We start from the raw sequence: 24,695 nt of genomic DNA, 5'->3' as shown, positions 1-24,695 counted from the left end.
AATCACTTCACTCCACAGTGTAGAGCCCCTGACAAGTTTTGAAATAAATCTCCATGAGACACAGGACTGGGCCTCTTTTAATAAAAATAAGGCCTGCCATTAACTTCAGAAAGCAATGCCATGGTCATGTCCTTTTCTCAGCAGCTTCAGAGTTACCCGACTTTGTTCTAAGAAGATGAGGGAGGAGTCTTTCCAAGCAAGCAGGTTCTAAAGGTCATTCAGTGTCAGACCGTTGTTGTCAGGAGATTGTGGTATTTTCTGTCATTCAGGAGCATAAGATTAAGACGGTTTTTAATAGCCTCACAAGATGGGCTGTGGTGATGCCCACTGCTTGAGGAATTTTTCTTTCAGTGGGGAGAATGAAGTCCACGAAAGAGCAATGCTTTTTTTTGTTCTATGGGTTTTGTAATTGGTACATTCATTTTTTGTGAAGAAAGAAAGTTGCTTGTAATGAGATTATATAAAGCAGAGGATTGAGACTGGAAAAGTCCTTTAACACCTTTTCTACACAACCACTACACAACAGAATATCTGAGTTGCCCAGTAACCTTAAAACCATTCTCCTGCTAACATCTAAACCATTCCAGTGGCCACTGTCATTTAAAAATGAATACAAATCCTACACCTGCTCCTCATTTAACATGTTAATTTGAGCATTCAGTCTGCCGGTGCTTTATTGGGCTCTTTCTTTGTCATTTTGTGGAAAACACGTTCATATCTCTGGATTTATATTTCATTTTGCAATAAAACTTTCTTTCCATTGCTCGTAATTCAATTTATCTTTCACAAACATTTACTGTAATGCAAGTGAAAGGTACTGGAATGACCCCACTTTATATTTCAAGCCCTCTGTTTATCCACAGAGCAGAGAACAGCATCAAAGTGTGCTTCCTATCTCTGGCCCATCAATGTGTTTCAATACAGATCAGGAGATACTGCCTGTAGGGGGAAGAATGTTTTCGGTAGCTCACTCTTAGATGTTTCAATCTTAAACTTCTGTATCAACAAGGCATCTCTGTCACTCAAATCTAAATTTGTAATTAGTAATCTCAAATCTAAATTAGTAATTAGACAACAACTGTTCTCTTATACACAGTCCACCAAATACAGAAACATAAAAACTGCTATATTGGATCAGACCAATGGTCCATCTAGCCCAGTATCCTGCGTCTGGCGGTAGCCATTAGCTTCAGAAAAAAGTTGCTGGAGAGCCTGTAATAGGCCCCAGTCTGCAGGGAAAGTTTCTTCCTCACCCCTCTTAATTAGAGGTGGATTTACACTCTGAAGTCTGAGGGTCTGGATCCCTTCCAAAATTCTTGGGGTTTTGTGGGGTTTTTTGCTTGTTTGTTTTAATCCTTACTATTTGATCTCTGTCTATGTTCCAGTTTATTAATATAATAGAAATGAAACAATCAAGCTAACACTTGTTCTAATTTTGTAATTGAGCTGCACTAGTTTTGTTCCATCTCTGTATTTTATTCCATTTCCCTTATCTTTTTGTTGTGCCCCCACCCCATTGCATCTCTGCACCACATACCTCCCATTGCTGTCTTAATAAAATTAAGACGTCTAGGGTGGGGCAGCAACTTTCCACTGCAGGAGGATCATTCCTTTCTCAAAAAGAAAAGGAGGACTTGTGGCACCTTAGAGACTAACAAATTCTGTTAAGGAACTCCTGTCCATGTTTTATTGCATAATGTACGTTCTTTCTGAATTAAACACAACAGCCTGGCTGCAGAGCAGATACAGTCTCTCACCGTTCAAAAGCTTAAATGCTCTGACTACTAGTACTACGTCCAGTTGATGTTTTAGTACTTGTCTTGTTTCTGAGATTGTGTATCTAAAGGTATTTTGAGGAAGACCTTCCTTATCTGTTCCTCCTTCAGGTGTAATGCAAACTGTCTTGGATTTTAATTGTGGTGTTCAACGGGGAAAATGGTCTGCTGAGCTGTACAAACTTTTCTGTTCGTTTTATAAAACAGGTTATAGTAGGTGGTATGTCCTTTACAACACAGTTATGGATTTACACTGATTGTGGTGTCTTTTTTGGTGGGTTGAATATCTTCTGCTTTGGGGCCTTATATTGCCTGTTCTAATATAATATGGTCCTTGATCTGTAAAGATACCACCTGGTACAAAATAACTACCCAAAAGAGCAAGTTAAAAAAAGGAAAAGAAAAAGTGGTCTCTGTACTTATTTTATGGAATTAAAAATGACATGTTTCATTAACTCTTACAATGGAAGAAATAGTTATAGGAAAACAATGTTGTGGCTTAGGTACATCACCAGAGACCATTGCTGTATGTGCATTATGTTCCTGTTGGTGCACTCTTCATGCCTCCATGCAGGCTTATGCCTTCAAACACAAGGCAAGGGGTTGCGTCTTTAGCAGTCGATAACAGTTCCCTGCTGTTAGCCTTCAGCAGTGTGTCTTTCCCCCGCCCCCCAAGATGAATCAAACCTGGATGCCTTTTCTGCAGGGCTCTGTGTGATATGTTTGATATATTAGGTTGTTATTTAATCCAACTATATATCAAACATATTCCTATAGTGTCCTGCCCTGTCTCCGGGGGTTTATAAAGTAGTATAAGGCAATATGAAGGAATACTTTAAATCACAAGCAGATTTAGAAGACTTTCCTGCAGACTCTCATTCTAATCTGATTTTTTTAAAAACATATACTATGAAGTGCTCTTTTTAATAGGGTTGTTCTTGGGGAGATGTGTAAGTTGCATAGGTTCATTTATAATGGGCAGCAGCCATGCAAGTACTGAATCTCATAGAAGTTGTCTCTTGTGTTTACCTGGCTGTGTGCAGGAACTTACCCTTGTTGCTGTCTCTTTATTAAATTGAAGCTGAGAGGCACTTCAGAAGAAACGTGGTTTGTCTTTCATGACTGTTGGCAACAAGTTAATGGTGGTTCACTCATTTTTCTACTGATCCTGAACCTATTCATGCTGTCCATTACATTGGAAGGACGTGTAGGAAACTGGTTAAAAGTAAGGAAATACAAAAATATCTGTATCTAACTCTTTAAAAAATAACAGCATGGTATTTTTGTCACCGTTTTGTGACAATGTTTTATCCTAAACCATTTTGTAGTCGGCCCAGTAATTTGTATGTATTTTTTGTGATCTCATGTGGCAGACTCTCTCTCCCTTCACCTACCTGCAGATCACAGAATCATCAAAGCATAGGATGACTCTTATTAGCCTAAGTTTGTGCAAATAGATGTTGACTTCGATTTTTTTAAAACATTATTAAGTCTCGTGAGCTTGGTTTTTAAAGTGACCCAAATTGCCATCTCAAGGGACTAAAGATATAAACAGTGGAATTTTGTGTCACATATGTCAGGAAGTCTGGTTTCATGTTCATGCATTCTGAGAACTGCATAATTTGAGAGCAGTATTGATGAAAATGAACAAAAACAATTTGTGACACAAAAAGATTAGCCAAATGACATTGGACAGTGACTCCTCCTGTAGGACTTGTTGCGCTGCTCAGTCTTGGATTGTATATGTAGTGAAAAGTTTGGACCTCTCATTTTGAGGTATACCCTTCAAACCACACTGCTAAGGTGTAGGTGAAAACAAGTATGGACCTTTTGTTGTGCCCAGCAGGATGTGCAAGCTAGTTGTGCTCCAAGACCAGCATGAGGGGTGGGTAAGCATGCCCACAAGCATGACTAAGCAGTAGTTGTCCTCTGCACTGAGCGGTGTCTCAAGCCCTCTGTGTGTCCACTTTTTACTTGTGTGTCCAGGACAAAAATAATGGGAAGGAATGGACAGAGTGGACCTGTTGAAGAAAATAGCAGAGTAAGATCAGTTCCTCCTCTGGTTATGTGGAGGTGCTGCATAGGACTGGTCAAAAGTTTCCATTGAGAGTGGTTTTCGAAAAACCAAATTTACCCTGGCAAGCATCTGCTTTCCACAGAAAATGTTTGACTTCTAGCTGGAAAACAGAAAACTGGCAAGTATTCAGATAACTGAAAAATTTGCGGTTTCGTTTTTTGAAAAAGTCAAGATTTTCTGCTGAAAACGTGAGTAAAAACCAGAAAATTTGTTTTCGTAGAAACTTTCTGCAGAGGGAAAAACCTGTTTTCCAGGCAGCTCTAGTGCTTAGCTATCCATTCCCATGATAGGTCTTATGCCTGCCCCTAGTATCAGCACCTTAGTAGCTGCGCCATAGCTTTCTCAGTGATGCGAGATGTGATTTCCCTGCAATTCTTTTTAAAATAGTCATTTTTACATTGTGTTTATATGCACAACACTGAGCACATCATGCTATGCTGAATGAATCCCATGCGGGTACTTTTCTTCCCCATCTGGGGTTGGTTCTCTGGAAACTTGTAGAATATTTTGAGAAGGTGTTTCATGTTGTAGAGGTATTTCTAATTCAGTAGTTAAGGGCTAATTGAAAAGCTTTCTAGCCCTGATCTAGATATCCATATAGTAAAGCTATGGCAGTGAACATTTTATTAGGCTGTGTGAATAAATAAAATCCATCATAAAAATAGTTGCTGAATTGTTTGCTGATTCAGTAGATAAATTAGAGTTAACTTCCTTTCAGCACGGCCATTTAAAGAATAGTGCAGATACTACTATTGATATAAAGAAGTAAAATAGCTCTCAGCTCATGGACGCTTCCACAGGTTTGGATACAGGCTCCATAATTCCAGCTCAAGACAGTATTTTTCTTAAAAATCAGTGAATGAAAACTGTACTGTGACACATCAGAGAGGCTAAAGCAAAAGGTAGATGGAGCTGTGTACTAACCTTCCTTTACTTGGTACTTGAATTCGGATTTCAGCTGTAATCAAGATGGAATTGCTGGTCTTTACTTTCTCTACAGTGGACTTTGGCCCTTGTCCCCAAACCAGGAGATATTTGGGTGAAGTTGGCACTGCATTCTCTGTAGAGGCCCAGAACTGGAAAGAGCAGCGTTGCAGCGCAGTGGCAGAAATATGTGCTGCAACTTGTCCACTGTCCGCTCCCATGAAGCTTGGGTGGTTTTTTTGTGTGCTACTAGATTTTCACTTCAAGAGAGCCAAATTTACCTAAGTGTGTTTTCAAAAAATGATACCAACTGAGCTAAATATAGTCCCTCTGGGCTACAAATTGTGCCCTTGTGTTAGTGGTCAAAGTAAGAGATTAACATTTGAGGCCTGTTGCATAAATCATAGGCCACATTAGTGTTTAGATACTATAGTTGTGGTGGTGTTGCATTACAAACACAGCCAAAAATCCGTCTGCTGAGATGACTTGTTTCATTAACATGGTAATTCCTTATCATAACCCTTTTGTACAGATATACACGTGTGCTGTTCCTAATTAGCAGAGGCAAATATTCTGCATTTAGTAGGCAGCTCTTGTTCTTTTATCTCGTCCTTTAAGGTGCCCTCCAACATTATCATTACACGACAAAAGTTGATGCTAAATAGTTTTTATTTAGGATGCCATATTTCTTCACCGGTGCCTTGACTTCCATGGATGCTGGACTTTGTGACTTTCTGTTTTATTCACATGGTAGAAGTTATATGAAATGTTGTAGAATCAAGCACCCTATGGCTTGTTTTTTAAACTGTGAGACATGAATTAATGCCCATGAAAGTAACAGGAGAATACAATTGGCTTTTGATTGAGTATTGAACGGGCAGGGGATGTGCATGCTTCTGTATACCAGCTTCCCAAGATATTTCTTATTGTATGTGCAGTGCTCCCGTTACTTCACTTCTGAGCCCCGTGTGGCTCCTAATTCCCCCGGAATATGTCTGGTGGTTTTGTAGTGTCCCACAGAGAACTAGAATGAGAGCACCTCACAAAAGTGACTTTTGTTTGTGATTTTTACCAGTACATCAAATTAGGTCTTTACAGATGAGCTAGAGCATGAAAATCACTGCACTTTGTAGCCCCTTGATTTAGAAACATTTATAGAAACAAGGGGCTGATATTAAAAATACCTTTTCCTTCTGTAAAGGCAAATTGGGAGAAATGCAGGAATGGCCATATTTTCAGAAAGACTCTGCCCTCATTTAGACCCTTCAGTGAAGTGCTCAGTATTTCAAATGGATGCAGCACCCAGGAGCTGGTGGCTGCTGTGCCCATTTGAAAATCTGCCCCCAATTTTGGATGCTGAACACTTTTGAAAATTTGAATAAACTCTCCACATCATGGCTTTCAGCTCTGTGCAGCTTTCAAGTGGGATTTGGCACACGGTAATTAAAATGGTCAACAAATTTTAAAGGTTTAGGCACTGCAATTTAGGAGTATTTTGGGTTTTTTCATATTCACATATGAATATGTGCTACTTTCTTTGAAGGAAAGATCTCCAGATTAATCCTGAAAGTGCTGTATGTCTGATATCCTCCACCCAAAAACAAACCACCTGAAGGCCACCAAGTATTAAGCTGTTCTGAATGGTGGAGTAAAATGTGATAATAAGGGTAGTGTTCAGTCTTTGGTACCAGAGCTGTACGTGATGCTTTTCAAACACTTAGGAAGACAGGGTCCCTACAACAAATATTTTTAAATCTCAATTCAATACAACATAAGAGAGGTTCAGCCACAAGAGTGGAGTTGGTACCACCAGAAATAAGATTCACTGGGGAAGATGTTAACCTTTTGACCGGAGATGTCATTTCTTGTCATTAAAACCAGTGCTAGCGACAGATGCCTTTAGCTGTTATGGCCATTGATCTAATCATACATTACAGACCAAGCTCATGTGGAAAGTTCTGTTTCGTCAGATGTTAACTCACTTTGTTATTTGAATAGTCAAGTCGCATCAGTGTATGTAAAGGACAAGTAATAAACATGTCCATTGTTTCGGTTACTTTCCCACACCCTACTAAGGTACCAAAAATATGAGAAGAATCTGAACATTATGCATTTTATCTCAAAACACTGCTTAGTCTCAGTTAGAAGAGTTTGTGGTTGTGGTATGAGAAAGCTGTACTTGCGTGAATTGTGGGAAAAGACCCATCTCTCTTAAGGAGTCCTGTTAGGGAATGCATCATGCCCTAATGCCCTCGCTGATCTTTCTGCTTTTGGTGCCATTTAATATATCATTTGTTCATGGTCACAGTCAAAGTAAAAATCAAAGCAAACCAACAAATAACACACGCACACTTATAACCATGCTTGTAATTGTTCTGAAAGTAATAAACATACCTAAGCTAGGAGTAGATGGGGGAGGTTGACACATGGGCAAAGCAGCTTCTCCATATTAACCTGCCCAGGCTATTGCAGCCACATTACGTGCAACAGACACACTCCATCCTTGCTGGCAGCATAGACACAACACAGGAGGAGATAGATATAACATTCCTGTGCAGATTTAAATGACTTAAAGCTTTTTGTTTGTTTTACTTTATTCATGTTAAGCCCAGGTTTAGGAAACTGACATTTGCAGATCAATAGTTTCTTTCATCTCATGAAAAATACTATTAGGAGCCGTTAATCTTCCTGTTCAGTACATGCTTGTTATAATGTTGGTTTAGGTGTTGGAATGGTTTCAAACAGACCCTCAACATGTTGTAACTCCAAGAGGACTGGACTGGACTGCTTTGCAGTACTTGCTTTCAGTGAAGTGATGCAGCTTACAAAAAGCAATTTAATTAATGGGCTTACTTGATAATTATGTTGTGCTTTTCATTGCAGATGAACAAAGAAACATAATGATAACATTAGAGTTGTAGTTTATTTTAATGCTTTTATGCATTCTCTTTATTATATTTACTAAGTAACTATGTGCTTTGTTTAACAAACTCTAATAATCTCAGCAAACAAACCACGTTAGAATACTACGAAGATAATATTGCGTGGGAAAGCAAGAATTCCATTTCAGACTACTACTTTACCTGTATTTTTTTAAAAGAGTTTTTAATGATTCTGGTGGAAACCAAAAACTCAGTGGCATGCACTGAAATATCTTGTGTGTGGTATTTAAATAAAATCTGTCACTTTAAATTTTGCACAAGGTTGGCCACAAGGGGAACATTACTTTCAAGTTAATATTTATGTTTGTATCCAATAGTTAATACTGTTGTCTCTTAATTTAGGCCCCAGGCAAGTGCTTTGTAGAATGCAAATAAGCCACTGTAGATTCTTTTGTCTCTGTGTAGAGCTGGATTACAGAATCCAAAGAAAATGTGTCCTGGAAACTGAAGAGAAACCATTCTGTTCTGAATTGTGTGTGACAGTGTTCTGTTTTGGTTATAGCAAGCCGATGAGACTCTGGATTTTGAAGAACAGATCCTGGAAGCAGCTAAATCCATTGCAGCTGCTACCAGTGCCCTAGTCAAGTCAGCGTCGGCAGCCCAGAGAGAGCTGGTGGCACAGGGAAAGGTGGGTGAACAGGACATTCAACACAGCGGAATTATTTTAAATTATAAAGCATGTCGCTTCTTAATTTTTCTATGTATGGAAGGCACTCTGGATTGACTAATAAAAATGTAAATCTATCGGATTGCATGCCCTGGCTGGGGTTGGTTGAAAAGTCTGTTTAAACGTAGCAAATGTAATTAGATATTTGGCTTTCAAATGTCTCAGCTGTTTCTTGTTCATGAAGGACAAAGATCCATGCTCATGATGTATGGTCCCATAGTACGTTTTGGGATTTAAAAAGAAACGGAGTAGTAAACAATAACATTCTGGTCCAGATTAGCAGAGGCATCACTAATTGTGCCTTCAGTGTGTTGAATGATTCAGTTAGGGCCCCTGTATGAACACAAATTAGGCAAGTGCAAATGGATGCACTTACAGCTATTGCTAGGACAACTAAAGTGCTTACAAAATGGCTCTACGTCCATTTGCCTTGTTAGCATTGAGTGCTTTTTATTCCATTTCACTTCCATTTCTTCTTCTTCTGTCTTATTCAGCTGGGCTTCCTAGGGAACTTGTGTTTGGTTCCACCGTGATCACAAAGCAGTTGTTCTGGAACTGTCATGTTGTAACTGTTCGAAAAGATCTCCTATAGAACTTATTTAAAATGCTTATTATTATTGAAAACTGGCAGCAAGAATAGTCAAGCAAATGAGAATTTAGACCCCTTTGCCATATTGCTCCACTTACCCCTGGTCTACACTGGGGTGGGGGGGAGGGGGAGATCAACCTAGGATACGCAACTTCAGCTACGAGAATAGCGTAGCTGAAGTCGACATATCTTAGGTCAATTTACCTCGCGTCCTCACGGCTCCGGGTCAACTGCTGCCGCTCCCCCATCGACTCCACTTCCGCCTCTCACAGCAGTAGAGTACAGGAGTCAACGGTAGAGCAATTGGGGATCGATTTATTGTGTCTACACTAGACGCGATAAATCGATCCCCGATAGATCAATCACTACCACTGATCAGGCGGATAGTGTAGACGTACCCTTAGATTATTGCATTGTTTGCCTTTGTGACAGAACTTGTTCAAATTTAGTTACATTACGATGTAGAGCATCCTTTGCTTTACCCACCACCCCGGAAGAGAAAGAGAATAAATATATCCTGGTATAAGTCCTAAATATCTGTCAATTTAGACTTCTTGTCAGAGGGAACAGTTACATCTTTCTCCTCATGTCTTTTTGAGATGGAAGCAAGCAGCACTTGTGCCTTGTTCTAGCAAAGCTCAGAGAAATTGCTAAAAACACTTTCATTCCTTCACTCCAGGAAAACCATAGCTTGTCATTCTGATGTGAGCACATTAGTCAAATGTAGTGCCATATTAGCAAACCTGTTCTTCCAGCTTTGATGGAAGACTTCTTAGTCCCGGCTCTCCCATGCTAACACACTAATTCTTTAAGACTAAGAATTTTCAGTCAGTGCCTTTTATCAACAGTGGGTTGCCTGCTGGCATGAGCACTGCCTTCTCCAGCTCAACTAATCCAGCAAGTAGTGCGGTGCCACTTAAGGGCAGAGCCGAACCTAAACTCTCGCTCTGAACACCCACATACTTTGGAAGAGCTTCAGGAAGGATCCAAACTTTGCTGCTCAGGCTCAACTGGAGCCAACTTGGAGTGGTTTAAAACAGATCCTTTCATTAGGCAGAGAACCATTCACAAGTAAATGAACAATAATAAAGATTCCTCTGAGATAATGAATTCAAGACACACACCTGGTACCTGTTTCCTAATTATCAATCTTCAGTTAATTGGTACCGTGGGTGTCTTCCAATTCCTGTCTACAGCAGACACTTGCTAGCCAGATTTACAGCATAATGGCCTTTGAAATGAGCAGACAGAATGCTTCCCATATCTCCCCTGTCTGCACATAGAGGATGCAGTCTGATATCATTTCCTTAAGCAGTACAGCATACTTTCCACCCTTTTTACACGTGTCAGAAGAGATGGCTTATGCCTGGTGAGGGGGCCATGGTTCAATCTACTACCCGCCTATCACCTCAATGACAAGCAGCAAATAGCTCCCTTGGTAACAGCTAACAGGCCATTCCCCTCACTGGCCGTGTGGGGGAAGAGAAGAAGGTAACAGGGAGTTCCTACCCCTTCATTCAACCATGTGGACCAGACACAATATTGTCCTATATAAATTCCCAGCAGCAGTCAGTCAAGGCTGTAAAAATGTTTGGCAGGAAAAGTCAATGAAATGTTTCAGCAAAAAGGTTTGTTAAACTTCCTTCTTTCCAGTTTGTTCTGCCTTCTCATATGAAATTGTTGTAGTGGCATTAGTTTGACATTAAGCAGCTATTTCAGGTTTTGGAATAAAGGTAATGTTTTATGAAGTCAGATCTGATCTACTTTACTTTTTCTTGTTCCCCAGGCACTAGTGTCCAGACTGGTAGATCTCTGCTGAACTTTAGATGCTTTTGCTAGGGAAGGTGATGCAAGAAAACTTTGAAACCTGAAAAACCCATAGGTCTCAAGCATTTTATTGTAAAACTGAATTTTTCTCTTACAGCAACATTATTAATGTTTTGCTATTACCCTAAAAAACCCCACTTGGGATGTTCCAGCTGTATCAAAAGTCTTGCAAATTTTTGTGTTTTTCTTTAACCCCCACCTCGGAAGTCAGGCAATTATATGAGAATTTTGGCTTTCATTTTTTAAAGAAATTCAACAATTTTGCAACCTTCATGGTTGAGGAGAAAAGCTGGAAAATGTAAACCCTAACAGCTCAAAAACCAGAATACAATTGAAAAGACACCAAACTTTTTTTTTCTTTAATCTCACAATTTTGGGGGGCCCTGACTCATTATTTCTGAATACATGGGGTTGGGAATACTGGGATCAGAAGACAATAGTACTAAGTGCTGTATGAACACATAGAAAAAGGTATTTGCTATCTTGACTTGGTAATCAAACATCAGGCAGGAGTGTGGGAATTCGAAGGAACTTTGTTTTTCTATGCAGTGGCAGCTTGAACATACTGAAGAAATATAGCATAACTCTACTGTTCAGTAGCCTTGAACAATGGCGTGAATGTCAGGAATGAGCGTTATAGACAGGAACAAATCCTTTCAACTTACTAGAATTTCCCAGCCTCTTCTGGCAAGCCTTGACCAGGCAAATCCTCAGCTGTACCCTTTATTGGTTTCTCTAAACTTACAGCAAGACTGGAGCAGCTCAAGTAACAATGTAGGTTAAAGTGTCCCTGAATGAACAAGAGACAGGTAATGGCAGGGATCAACAGCCATAAAAGGCACATTTTTATGGTGGGAGCAGGAGCGCCTAGAGTCCTAGTCAGAAAACCTTGGCTAGTACAGAGATACATGCCAGAGTCTGGGAACCACTGACTTATATTAGCATAGGAATGTAAGTCAGAAATTTTCTTCTGTCATCATTAGACAGTGTGCACTGAGATGAATTGGGGGAAAGGGGGAGGTGTACATAAAGTTTCCTTTTCAGATGGTTATGATCTTTGAATGCAAATCAAGGCAATTGCATTTTATATTTCACTCTAAGCAAGTGTCTGAACGGTTCTTCCAGGTTGGAGCTATCCTTGCAAATGCAGTGGATGATGGACAGTGGTCTCAGGGACTTATTTCCGCTGTGAGTAATTTCAATTTTTTCTTTCTCTTGAAAGTCTCTGAGAAACAAGAATGCTGAGTAACTTTAGTTATTGACTCCTAGGCCCGAATGGTGGCAGCTGCAACCAGCAATCTGTGTGAGGCAGCTAATGCCTCGGTACAAGGTCATGCTAGCGAGGAGAAACTCATCTCATCTGCCAAACAAGTTGCGGCTTCTACAGCACAGTTACTTGTGGCTTGCAAAGTGAAGGCTGATCAAGACTCTGAGGCCATGAGAAGATTACAGGTAACAGCGTTCATAAACAATGTAAAAATCCATCTCCGAGCTATGTAACAGTCACCGTCATGCCTTTTCAACAAATCCAGAATTCAGCCAATAGCTTCAGGAAATTGCCTGAACCAAATCATGGCTGGGTTTTATCTTCTCCGGTAGTGAAATACGTTGTGTTAAGTTCAAGGCTGCCATGCTGCATGTTGCCATTGTTAATCAGCATCTGGAGTTCATTCTGGGATCATTGTAGCCATTACCTTCGAGATGGTTGAACTTTTAGAAAGATAGAAATGTGAAGTAATCTGTACCTCGCACCAGCTGAGGGAGAATATAGTGATCAGAGGGAACTCTACTAATGCTAACGGTCTCAGAATCAAAAACAGAGTGAGTGCCACCCTGCCTGTTAGTAATGCATCCAAAATGAAACTGCTGTTAGAAAACATTGTACTTGTTGAGGTCAGAAGTAACACTTCAGTTTACTATAACTGAAAGATATTGGGGGAAATGATCTTTTCAGTGTGTTTACTGGGTGTTTCTTGACATCGCTTTGTGTCTAGTTGGCTTTTCTGTTTTCAGTGTATGTTCAGTTGCAAACACTCATGCACGTGCTTACCAGATTTCTGAGAGACTACTCGTGTTTAAACTAAGTACATCACTAAGGCCATAGCTACACTACAAACTTTGGTTGACACACATTACGTCGGCATCAAGCCACTGCAATGAGTATTTCACTTGTCCATGTGTATACTTGGCTCTTTGCACCAGTTCTGGGCATACTCACCAGGAGTGCTTGTGCCAATGCACAGCACCAAGCACCTTGGGTAGGAATTCCACTGTATAACCTGGCACCACCCAGCACACTGTCTTTTGGGAGGTTTTGACGATACTTGGTGGCACAGAATCAAGTCGTACAGGGTTACTGGGAGCAAGGGGTCAACTTCCAAGCATGCAACTGTCTCATTCCATAACGTCATCTATATCCTATAATTTTCACACCTCTTAAATGTCCCACAAGCCTGCGCAGCTCTCCTGGCCGTCTGCCATCTCTGATCGAAGCATGGAGCCTGCGCAGCTCTTCACTGTTGCAGTAAGTGTTGCAAGCTCAGGACACGTGATCCTCTGGTATTTGCAAAGCCGTAAGAACCACCAAATCAGCATGGAACGTGACAGGTTCTTGGAGGACAGATTGTTGTGGGATGTAGTGAGACCCCATTTCAGGGTGGTTGGTGGTGGTCATGGAACTGCTGCAGAAGGGGGAGCGCCACTGCGGGGCCCTAGAAACGATTAGCGACTGGTGGGATCGCATCATAATGCAGGCTTGGGATGACGAGCAGTGGCTGCAAAGCTTCCAGATGCAGAAGGCCATGTTCCTGGGTCTGTGTGCCGAGCACGCCCCAGCCCTCCAGTGCACTGATACCAGAATAAGAGCTTCACTGACAGTGGAGAAGCGAGTGGTGATCACACGATGGAAACTTGAAATGCCAGATTGCTGCTGGTCAGTGGGAAATCATTTTGAAGTTGGAAAATCCACTGTGAGGGGCATTGTCATGCAAGTGTTCAGGGTCATTAATTGTCATGAATACTGCCATGTGGATCTAACAGACAGCAACAGAGGAGAGAACATTTTAAAATAAGAACATTGTTGTAAGACCACAAACATTGACAGAGAAACAACAGATTCTGGATTAGGAGCAGAACTGGCCATTCATTTTTTGTAAAAACTGGTTCGAGTTCATGTAGAGTGTCTCTTCTGGAGCAGAGTTTATCTGAAAGGTGGCTGTGTTAATACCGCACTCTGGGTATTAAGCTCGTTGTCTCAAGGATTTACAATTGCAATGTGCTTAGTTTAGAAATGACTGCAGCTTTTACTGTATGCAGTGGTGTGGTAACTGTGTCAGTCCCAGCATATTAGAAAGACAAGGCAGGGAGGTAATGTCTTTTATTGGACCAACTTCTGTTGGTGAGAGAGAGAGAAGCTTTTGAGCTTACACAGAGCTCTTCTTCCAATCTGGGAAACTTATTCAGAGTCGCAGCTAAATACAAGGTGGAACAGATTGTTTAGCACAAGTAGTTAACACCCATTTCAAGGGACTGTTCAGTATGAACTTGGATTTTACTGCAGCTTTTACTGACTTCTAGCCATGTAGTCTCAGTCTGTGTTCTAACAGCTGGGTTCTGGTTCTAAGTTTTGTGGGAATAAAAACCAATACACTTATTTGTTACTAAAATCAGCAATTATGACTGAGTACAGATATCTGAGCAAGAGGAGTCTATTTTCAGTCATTTTTCAAAATAGAACTGTGATTTTAATTATGGTCAAACCTTGAGGCAAATTTAGGGTTCTGTGGTGGTTTAAATAGAAAACAATGGTTTTGTAATATTATCCCTGGCAGGAGGCAGGTAAAACAGAGGTAGTTTTGGCAGTTGATGAGGGACTCCTGTTGGATGGGTTTGTCACACTAGTGGTCATATGTTAGTAACTGGAGAACCGTTCTCTTTCTAATGTGTCCACACATTAGTATCTGAGTGCCAAGATGGGGCTGGAGGAACTCTAAATGCAGAATAATGGCGAAAAAAGGGGACCGAACGCTAGTATTATGTTCTTCCTGCCCATCCAGGAAGATCAGGACATTGGGTTACCCTAAGCAAATTTTATTAAATGGACATAGAATACAGTTAAGTGCGAGGCTCAAGGAGGCAGGCCCAAGAGCTATGGAAAGGTGTTTCTTTTTAAGTATTCAGACACAGGCTTTGAATAGTTTCTCCACCAAGCTGTGGAGGAGGTTTGAAGGTGGGAACAGCACTTTCCACTTGGAAGTAATGCCCTTTACTGTAGCAGAACTGTTGGGTTTGTGCACATCACATATTTTGTGTTGGTGCGTTTGGCAAGCACCTGGGTTCCTCTGCTGGCTCTGCCAATAGCATCCATGTTTCCATGGAGCCTTCATCAATAGGGTGGATATGGGAGTTGGAATGTCCTGGTTTCCTCTTTGACACTCACACAGACAGACAAGCTTGTGGAGAAGTTGTTTAACCTACCTTCCATGTGAACGCTGTTTTGGAAGGAGCTGTAGTTGGAGTCTGGGGAAATGAAAATGCATGTGAATCATCTAATTCTTCTTTGAATGATTGTACACATGAATTCCTCTCTTGATGCACATGTGCCCCGTGCATGCTAGATTGGATTATTTTTGGCTAGCAGTGTCTGTTGGAGCCACGCGTGCACCCAAGATGAGGGCATACCGTCTGAAGCAGGTCCAACAGTCCCTCCATTCCTTCTTATCACCCTGGGCAGCAAGATGGAACCCCTGCAGTGACTGTCTGATTCTCTGCACGCTGTGCTAGCATTAGTGTGCATTAGTTATTGGTATTATTAATTAGTAGCTAGTGTCTTTATGCCAGTTGGCACAAACAAAAAAACCTGCTTTAGTCAGATATTTAGTGTACAGCCAGACCCTCAACCATGTACAGGGGCTCTACCAATATGGCAAAATTGAAATCCCCAGGGTTCAAAACCTGCCCCTCATGGGAGGCTTCAGTGCCACTTAACAATAGGTACTCCAGGTGCAACTCTTGTTTCGGAGAGGGAAATATTCCTGAGTAGTGATCCATATGTTGCTCCTTGCCTAAGCTGACTCAGAAAGCTAGAGAGGCCCTTGGCCCCCCTAAAATTGTTCCCATGGGGCACTCAATGCAAGCCTCCGTGAACGCTGAAAGGAAGGCTGTGGCTAGACCTCCATCTTCTGGTCACTCCCTCTCCGTGAGCTCCCCAGCAAGTTGAGATTCCACCCCGAGCTCTCTCGCTACCTTGACCAAGAGGCCCCAGTCATCTGCCTCCATCCTGCCATCGATGTTCTCAGAGGGTTAGGAAGAAGTACCACTCCAGAGACAAGATGAGCCATAGGCCACCATCTCCAGTGCCTGCCAAGTCAAGTCATTAGGCACCAGGTGTTTGACTTGTCTGGGGCTCAGCATTGCGGTCTGGGTGGCACTTGACACCAGCCGTTGTAGCAAATGGTTGACTCCACATCCATGGAGGCATTTAGTGATGCAACATTTTCATAAAATCAACTGCAATTCATAAGTTGTACATAGAGCCCCAAATTGGGTCAGAGACCTACAGAATTATCCAAGTTCATGTTCACCTTATAAGCACTGATGGTAAAAGCACGTTTGGTGAGGAAAACAAGTGTCCTGCCTCTGGAGTTCAGTGGAGCACACTCTCCTGCCCAGAAGGAGCCCACATTACATATACAGTGTGCGGTCATGTTTTTTGCTGCTAAATTCCTTTTATCTCCTCTCTAGGCTGCGGGGAATGCTGTTAAACGAGCATCTGACAATCTTGTCAGGGCAGCCCAGAAAGCAGCATTTAGGAAAGCGGATGACGACGATGTGGTGGTCAAAACCAAGTTTGTGGGCGGCATCGCTCAGGTTGGTGTGAACATCCAGAGCAACAGTAGGAAAAATTTGTGTCCCAAAAATATTGCCTTATGTAACACAGTAATAGATTCATGCAGTACTGTGTGAAACTTCATTGTAAATAACTTGCCTCAGTATATTTCTGTTATGGACAAATAGACAAATAATGCATACAGAGAATAGGCAATACTCTGTGTTTGTCTTACACAGTGTGTTAGATAGTTGTCATGGTAGTTGTTGCCACTGTATAATATCTTTATGTATCCCTCCCTGTTGTTGTTAAAGTGAAGATTTCCTGCTACTTATATTAATGGTTCTTTCCCGATGCTCCTAGACCTGCTTTAAATCTTCTGAAATCTCAATTACATGACCGTTTGTGTGCAGATAATCTTGTAATAAGGCTGTGGTGGGGAGAATTACTTTTACTTCATTATTATGGCTTTAACAAATACACAGGACTAAAATAACTTTAAAAACCTATTTCAATCAATTTCTAGAATTGCCACTTATTAAAAAATAATGAAAAGCTGCTTCTACAGTGGCTGCTATTAAAAGTATGGGAACTTGCCATTCCTGAGTATTTTACAGCACAGTAATATCTCCTGTGTTACTCCTAGGTATAGGAAACTCTTGCAGGTACGTGGGACTGTGATTGTTCAGTTATTAATGTTGCTCAGTTTATTACATTATGAAGTGTTTGCAGGATAAGTTCAAGGTCAGTGTCCCCTTTGTTACTGTGGATCCAACAGACACCAAAAGAGGAGAAAAGATTTTAAAATAGGGAAAGGTACAATATGTTAGTAAATAGTAAAGTTAGTTAGTTAGTAAAATAGAAACAGCCCAGATTGATTTCTCCAACTCGCCTCATCCTGTTTCCACCTACCACTGTTTTATAGCTAGTTTATTCTGAGATGCGTCTGATTGGTGGGCCTGTATAGTGGTCCAATAGATGGTGGAATATGCTGACAGCCTCTTTTCCTGCACTCTGGGATCACTGAGGAGGAGGGATGGGAGCTAACAATGCATTTTAGTGGCTTGATCCTGCAAGGGACTGGGCATGCTGGCCTGGACTAGCAAAGCACTTAAGAACATAAGAACAACCATACTGGGTCAGGATACTGGGTAGATGGAACTTTGGACTTTCTTCCAACAGTGGTCAATGCCATGTGCTTCAGAGGGAATGAACAGGACAGGTAATCATCAAATGATCCATCCCCGTCACCCATTCCCAGCTTCTGACAAACAGAGGCTAGGGGCACCATCCCTGCCCATCCTGGCTAATAGTCATTGATGGACCTATCCTCCATGAATTTATCCAGTTCTTTTTTGAATGCTGTTATACTTTTGGCCATCACAACATCCTCTGGCAAAGAAGTCCACAGGTTGACTGTGTGTTATGTGAAGAAATACTTCCTTTTGTTTTTTTTTAACCTGCTGCCTATTAATTTAATGTAGTGCCCTTTAGTTCTTGTGTTATGAGAAGGAGTAAATAACACTTCCTTATTTACTTTCTCCACACCTGTCATGATTTTATAGCACTCTTATCATATCCCCCTCCTTAGTTGTCTCTTTTCCAAGCTAAAAAGTCTTATTAATCTCTCTCCGCATATAGAAGCTGTTCCATACCCTTAATCATTTTTGTTGCCCTTTTCTGTACCTTTTGCAATTCCAATATATTTTTTTTAGATGGAGTGACCACATCTGCACGCAGTATTCAAGATGTGGGTGTACCATGGATTTATATAGAGGCAATAGGATATTTTCTGTCTTATTATCTATCCCTTTCCTAATGATACCCAACATTCTGTTTGCTTTTTTGACTGCCGCTGCACACTGAGTGGATGTTTTCAGAGAACTATCCACACTGACTCCAAGATCTCTTTCATGAGTGGTAACAGCTAATTTAGACCCCATCATTTTATATGTGCTTTACTTTGTGTCTGTCAGCATTGAATTTCATCTGCCATTTTGTTGCCCAGTCACCCAGTTTTGTGAGATCCCTTTGTAACTCTTCGCAGTCTGCTTTGGACTTAACTATCTTGAGTAGTTTTGTATCATCTGCAAACTTTGCCACTTCACTGTTTACCCCTTTTTCTAAATCATTTATGAATATGTTGAAAAGCACTGGTCCCAGTACAGACCTCTGGGGACACCACTATTTACTTCTCTCCATTCTGAAAACTAACCATTTATTCCTACCCTTTGTTTTCTATCTTTTAACCAATTACTGATCCATGAGAGGACCGTCCCTCTTATCCCATGACAGCTTACTTTGCTTAAGCACTTCAGCTCACAAGTCCTGTTGAAATCAATGGGATTCTTCACACGCTTAAATGCTTTCCTGGATTGGGGACAGTGTGTTCAGCGCTCTGCAGGAATACACCTTAGAACTGTTGTGCACTGATCACGAATCCCCTTGTGAAAGGGACAAAGATCCTCGCCTTTTTTTTTTTTTTTCTCCCTCTTTAATCTTCTTCTCCATTATCACAGTCCTTTCTCTTTTTCTTTAGATCATTGCGGCCCAGGAGGAAATGCTGAAGAAGGAAAGAGAGCTGGAAGAGGCAAGGAAAAAACTGGCTCAGATCCGCCAGCAGCAGTATAAATTTCTCCCCACAGAACTGAGAGAAGATGAGGGCTAAACTGCTGAGACGTTTTTTTTTAATGAAATGAGCTCAAGGGGGACAGTGCAGAGAGAACTAACCTGACAGCATTCTGATATGCAAGCACTTACCTAAACAAATTGCCTGTAATAGCTTTAGGTGAGCAGAGGGCAATAAACATTTGTTCTTTCTCATCTGTTCAGCTAAGGTGCGTGCTCATCAAACAGATGGTACAGTGTTAAGTCCACCATTCCTGTTCCTTCCTTCCTTCCCTGACTCACTGTATCTCAGGAGAGAATGCCTCACTTTTTCCAGAAGGTTATAAAATCAGTATTATGTCATTACCTTAAGCTTGATCTATTTATTGTTCCTTGACCTGTTGTAAGACTTTGTTAATATTAATAGGAAAACCGTTTATCATAGCTATCTATCACTATGGAACCAGTGGATTTTTTTTCCTCCAACAAGAAGACCAAGATTGAGGTGAATATTTATTTGAGAGGAAAAGACACCTGAGCGTGGGTTCTAGAGATTTTGTCCTCTTTCAGTGAAGCTGGTTCACCCCAGGATTGGAGGGATCTTCTTTGTACCTGTTTGCACTAGTTTTATTAGTTCCTGTACCAGCTTCTGCTTGTACAGTATTTAGATTCACAGTTCCCGGGCCTGCAAAACATGGTAGTATCCATTCTTTTCATTGTTCAAATAAACCAAGAAATGGAAATCTTGTCACCGTCTTAGTACCAGGTTATGAAGGAAAATGTTTTTCAATTATATACCTCTCAATATGCGACTACTTTTACAATAGGAAACATCCACAAAATTTCAATTAACATTGGACTGAATAGTTCCTTTCGAAGTATCTTACCTGGCTCAAACTGTGGGATTTCTGCTAGAATGTATGCTAGCTGAAGTAGAGACATTCTTAGTACTTCAAAAGACTACCAGAACTCTTGCTATTCTCATGAGGATTTTATTTCTAATTGTTTTGTTTTGAAATCTAGATGGGTTGTTTTTTGGTTGTTTTTTGTGTGTGTTTGGTTTTTTTGAAGAAACTTATAGCTGTTTTAGAAAGGGCCCTTTTCCGAAATATAAAAGAACATCGGCAAGTCTGAAGTATGGACGCTTGGAAGTTGATATTTTCCTAATTTGCATTGATCAAAATACCCTCTCTAAGGAACTACATTGCGGAGAAAGGATAGAAGAAATTGTACTTATGTCTTGAGTTTCAAAAGGTACTGTAATTTTCTCAATCTCTGATGTGGCATAAACCCACAGTGTGGACTACAGATATAACATGACACGTTTCCAAGATGGGTAGAGTCAATGGTGCATTTTATAATGTCTGATTAAAAACAATGCAGAAACCAGAACTAGCAAAAGCCACCTATTAGACCAGCTACAGAAACAAGGTCTTTCTTAACCGTGGTTCTCCAGCATATGCCCATCCCTGCACACGCCCTCTGAGCAAATAATGTCAAGTCCATTTGGGTCAAAGAATGTTGTTGCTCCACTTCTTCTGAAAGCCATGCTGCCATTTTAGATACCTACCACTACTTCCAACTGAGCCAGTTGTGTTAGATACCTACCCACTTAATTGCCCTTGTTGCAGAAGTACTTGTCACATAGACTCAGAAGTAACCCTCTTGTGTTAGGTTACCAATTTAGATATTGATAACTTCTCATTTAAGTTACTTGCATGTATTATACCTATCGGAAATTTTGTCACACTAGTATAAATATATCACAAAAATCCATAGAAAATAAATATTAAAATGTACAAATTTTTTTAGTGTCTCTTCTCTGATGCTGAAGTATTTCAGACTCAGCGGAATTGTGGATTCTCAGTAAATGATGAGAGAGCAGTTGGCAAGCCCTGAGCAGAATCCTTTTGATAGGAGCAAATATGGATTTGCATAAGTGTGTCCAAAATGAGCCTCTGCCCTGACTGCGTAGACCAGGTAAAATGAGACTGAAAGCAGTATGTAGCCTCTCTGTACGCAACTGCCACCAGAGAGAGATTCCAGTCTAGGCTTTATAACCCCAGCAGTAGCTGTATTGGTTAGATTCTCACCATGAGTTTGTGCAGTGAGTCCAGTGAGCAGTGGCACAAAACATCTCTATAAAAAATTATTTAGAAAAAACAAATCCTTCATTTAAGATTTTTAAGTAATCTGGAAGGCTGAAACACAGCTTGTTTTTGTAGGATCTAAATACACATGGTCTTAAATGAGCTTTCTGCTGCTTTTGCTTATTCAGTATATCAGGCTTTCAGTTTGTAGCATTTTCTTTTGCTTACCTGGATAGTATCAACATTCCTGTCACTTCTTTAAAGATTTTGGGGCGGGGCGGGGGGTTGGGTCAATGTCTTGCAGATTTTTTCTGATACTACATATTGCTTTTATTTCACGTACTGTAATTTAAAGTACTCCAAGTAACGTGACGTTTTCACTAATGTACCAGTGCTTCATTGTGATCACTGTAGTACAATAACACAGCATTTTAATTATGCATACAGTGCGAATGGTATTTCCCTGTTTTAGGAAAAGAATAAGCCAAAACCCCAGTAAAATTAAATTGTATACAGAAATTGTACTGCTAGGATTTTTTCAAGCTAATAGTAATTTTTATGTTCAAATCATCCTCTTGTCAAAGTTGTGAGGGAAGTTAATTTCAGTACTTATACTTGACGGATGTTGCTTCCTCAGGCAATTGCCCTGCTTGCAAGCCCTGGCTTTTATATGCAGAAAACCAGCTGTTGTGGCACAGATGGGCCATGGAGTTTTTATAGCATGTTTGGGGGCGGCTCAAAGAAAAAGGTTGAGAACCCCGACCTACACAGAAGGTTACTGGGCAGCAAGCCAAGGTGTGAACCTAGAGCACAATAGCTTGCGGCACAGTAACATCGCCTTTGGATACTGCTAGAGTGCACTCTGGGACAGTCAAACATTATTGTACTGCAAGCTAGTGCACTGTAGATGCACGCTGGCTTGCCATTCAGTAACTTTCCATATTGACAAACTTGGGATATCCAGCAGACTAGCTGCAGTGTTTTTCAGCTTGATTTTTGGATTTCTATCTGGGAGACCGCTAGATTCCACAAACTCATTTGAAGTCCATTTCACTTTCTTCTTATCTGTGGGACTTGTAGTAACACTGAAATCAAAGTTAGAACATCTGTGGTGTTTGTAATTAATTCAGTGCAGTTATTTGGCATGGAGAGTTGCAACAGAAAATCTCAGGCAGGAATGAGGACTGGGTAGTAATTAGACCTATTTTCTTCCTTACCTATTCTTCTGGATTTTAAGTTTTGAAATAACAAACAAGTTATGTAGTATCTTGCCCATCTTCGTGATGTGGAACTGGCTTTAAGAAATGTCTGGAAATTAAAAGCAAAATGTCTCAAAGTTCTGAATGTACAAATATTCTAGGGAGGCTTTACACGAAGGTCCAGAAGATAAGTTGGAATTGGAGGGAACACTTTTATAGTTTGTCTAAACTTTTCTTTTTTATAGGCCAGCAACCGCAAAGTGAGGGATGGGGAAGAGTTTTTTAAAACCAAAAGTTGAAGACTGAGCTCTTGCTTTCTTTTGTCCAGTTGCCTTTGATCTCCTGCATCTTCAGACTAGTTTCTATGACAGAATCTATCAGAATTACAGCATAAATGGTCTTTTAAATTTACCTAGGAAATAGAGGTTTTTCTAGCCTCACATTACTAAAAAACACTCAGACCAGGCCCCAGAACATGCTGATGACAAGGCCATCAAGGAATACATCTTATGTTTTGTGCCATGGCTAATCCATTCTTCTTTTGATCATTACTCCTGGAGCTTTTTGTGCCTTATTATGTATATTAAAAGCTCCTGCCCTATCTTATACTTAAAGTTGGGGAAAGTTAAACTTTATGTACTGTTGGTTTCTTTGAGCTTGTATAGAAATTTGGAAGATTTCAGTGGACTCGGCTCATCATCCCGAGTCGATATTAATCCTGGAACTCGCTTTTCTGTATTTGCAGTAATATAAAGAGAAATACACTGCTCAAAAGGGTGTGTGTTTGTTAGTGCCTGTTACCAGCAATTTTACGACATTGCTGGTAACACGACACAATTCCGATTGTCAACACTCCCATAGAACTTACATAGTATCTACAAAGTTAATACCTTTTTTTTTTTAGGTAATATATGTTACCAGTCTGCTACTGATTACTGTAAGGTAACCATTTATGCTGGACTTACCATATTAACTAATGCTGCAGTGAAATCCAACTGGTTAGGTGCTAACGTTGTTGATACAATATTCTACATTAAGCAAAATCTCAAAAGAGATGAAGCTAATAGACTGCTGAACTTCACTATACCTAGCAGAGATGTGGAATGGTAGCACGGTGGCTAGAGTAGATTTTTCTCTACCGTCCATCTTTAATACTAACCAGAGCAAGAATACAACTGGTAATAAATGGGGAAAAGCAGCATAGGAAAGCTTTGCTACAATTTTTCTGAAACAGAAATTTAAGTGGATCTCTGTCTTTAAACAACAACAAAATCATTCTAAACTGGGCATGAGCCAACAGGATAACATGTCCTATCTGCCTATAGCAGAGAGCTGACAAACTTTACCATGCATGTCTTAAAAGCCTAATACCTCCATGGCATAGTTCTGTTCTAACTTGCCTTGTAAGGCAACCAAGTATCTTTTAGTATAAAAATGACAAGGATGTAAACATGATACTTTTTCATGTCCTTTATTTCATTTTCATGTGGCAACATGGTATATGAAAGATAATTACTTTGCCTAGAGAGAATTCCTGTCCATCAATAGAGTAATATATTGAGTTGTAAGTAATTAGGGCTGTCTTTGTTGCTTTAAAAAATCAAACCACTATGGATTTTTTTCTTACTGAAATTTACTTACTTTATTAATATGATTGCAGCTGAAGAACCTTCTGAGTGAGACAGTTTTATAGTGGTATGTTTGCAAGTCGTGCTGGAGTTTGGGGTGTGAGCTCATGTTCTGTAGCTCAACTTTCTCCTAGAGCTTTAACCACACAGAAAAGCATGAAGGGGGTTAGCCATGCTGTTACACTGTATGTATGCTGTTTATCTGGCCACAAAAAGTATTTTTTTGTATTCACCAAAAATAAACTTTTGAAGGAATGACCACCTTTCTTTTGCATGCTTGCGTGTTTGTGTAGCTTGACCTATTTCACATCCCTTCCCACGGATTTGGCATGGAAAGGTTCATATTGCCCTGAATCCAAGCTACGTGACATCCTTATCGGTTTGTGAAAGATGTGGGGGAAGGGAAGTAGCTTATTTAAAGCTATGCTGGATCCACTCAGACACTAATGAGCCTTCAGCACCCTTTTGAAGGAAGCAAGTGTTATCTGTGTACAGCTGTGGTACACAACAGAATCATCTGCCAATAGTCGGAGCATGTTTGGG

At 40.5% G+C, this 24,695-nt stretch overlaps 1 protein-coding gene across 4 annotated transcripts in view; it reads left to right on the top strand.

Moving 5' to 3' along the window:
* TLN2 (talin 2) overlaps positions 1–24,407 on the top strand; it is a 347,160-nt gene extending 322,753 nt beyond the window's left edge. For 3 of the 4 annotated variants that reach the window (XM_048866513.2, XM_048866512.2, XM_048866511.2), the window contains 6 exons: positions 8,221–8,346; positions 11,927–11,989; positions 12,071–12,253; positions 13,254–13,325; positions 16,544–16,669; positions 19,168–24,407. In XM_048866513.2, coding sequence (XP_048722470.2) covers positions 8,221–8,346; positions 11,927–11,989; positions 12,071–12,253; positions 13,254–13,325; positions 16,544–16,669; positions 19,168–19,296 — 699 coding nt within the window. In that variant the 3' untranslated portion in view covers positions 19,297–24,407. The remainder of the gene's footprint in view (positions 1–8,220; positions 8,347–11,926; positions 11,990–12,070; positions 12,254–13,253; positions 13,326–16,543; positions 16,670–19,167) is intronic. The other variant, XM_075133009.1, reaches the window with a different exon arrangement.
* Positions 24,408–24,695: the final 288 nt, after the last annotated feature.

This window comes from Caretta caretta, chromosome 10, assembly GCF_965140235.1.
Source record: "Caretta caretta isolate rCarCar2 chromosome 10, rCarCar1.hap1, whole genome shotgun sequence".
Taxonomy (NCBI): Eukaryota; Metazoa; Chordata; order Testudines; family Cheloniidae; genus Caretta; species Caretta caretta.
Note: the sequence above shows the minus strand (reverse complement) of the source record. Positions and strands in the feature narration are given on the sequence as shown.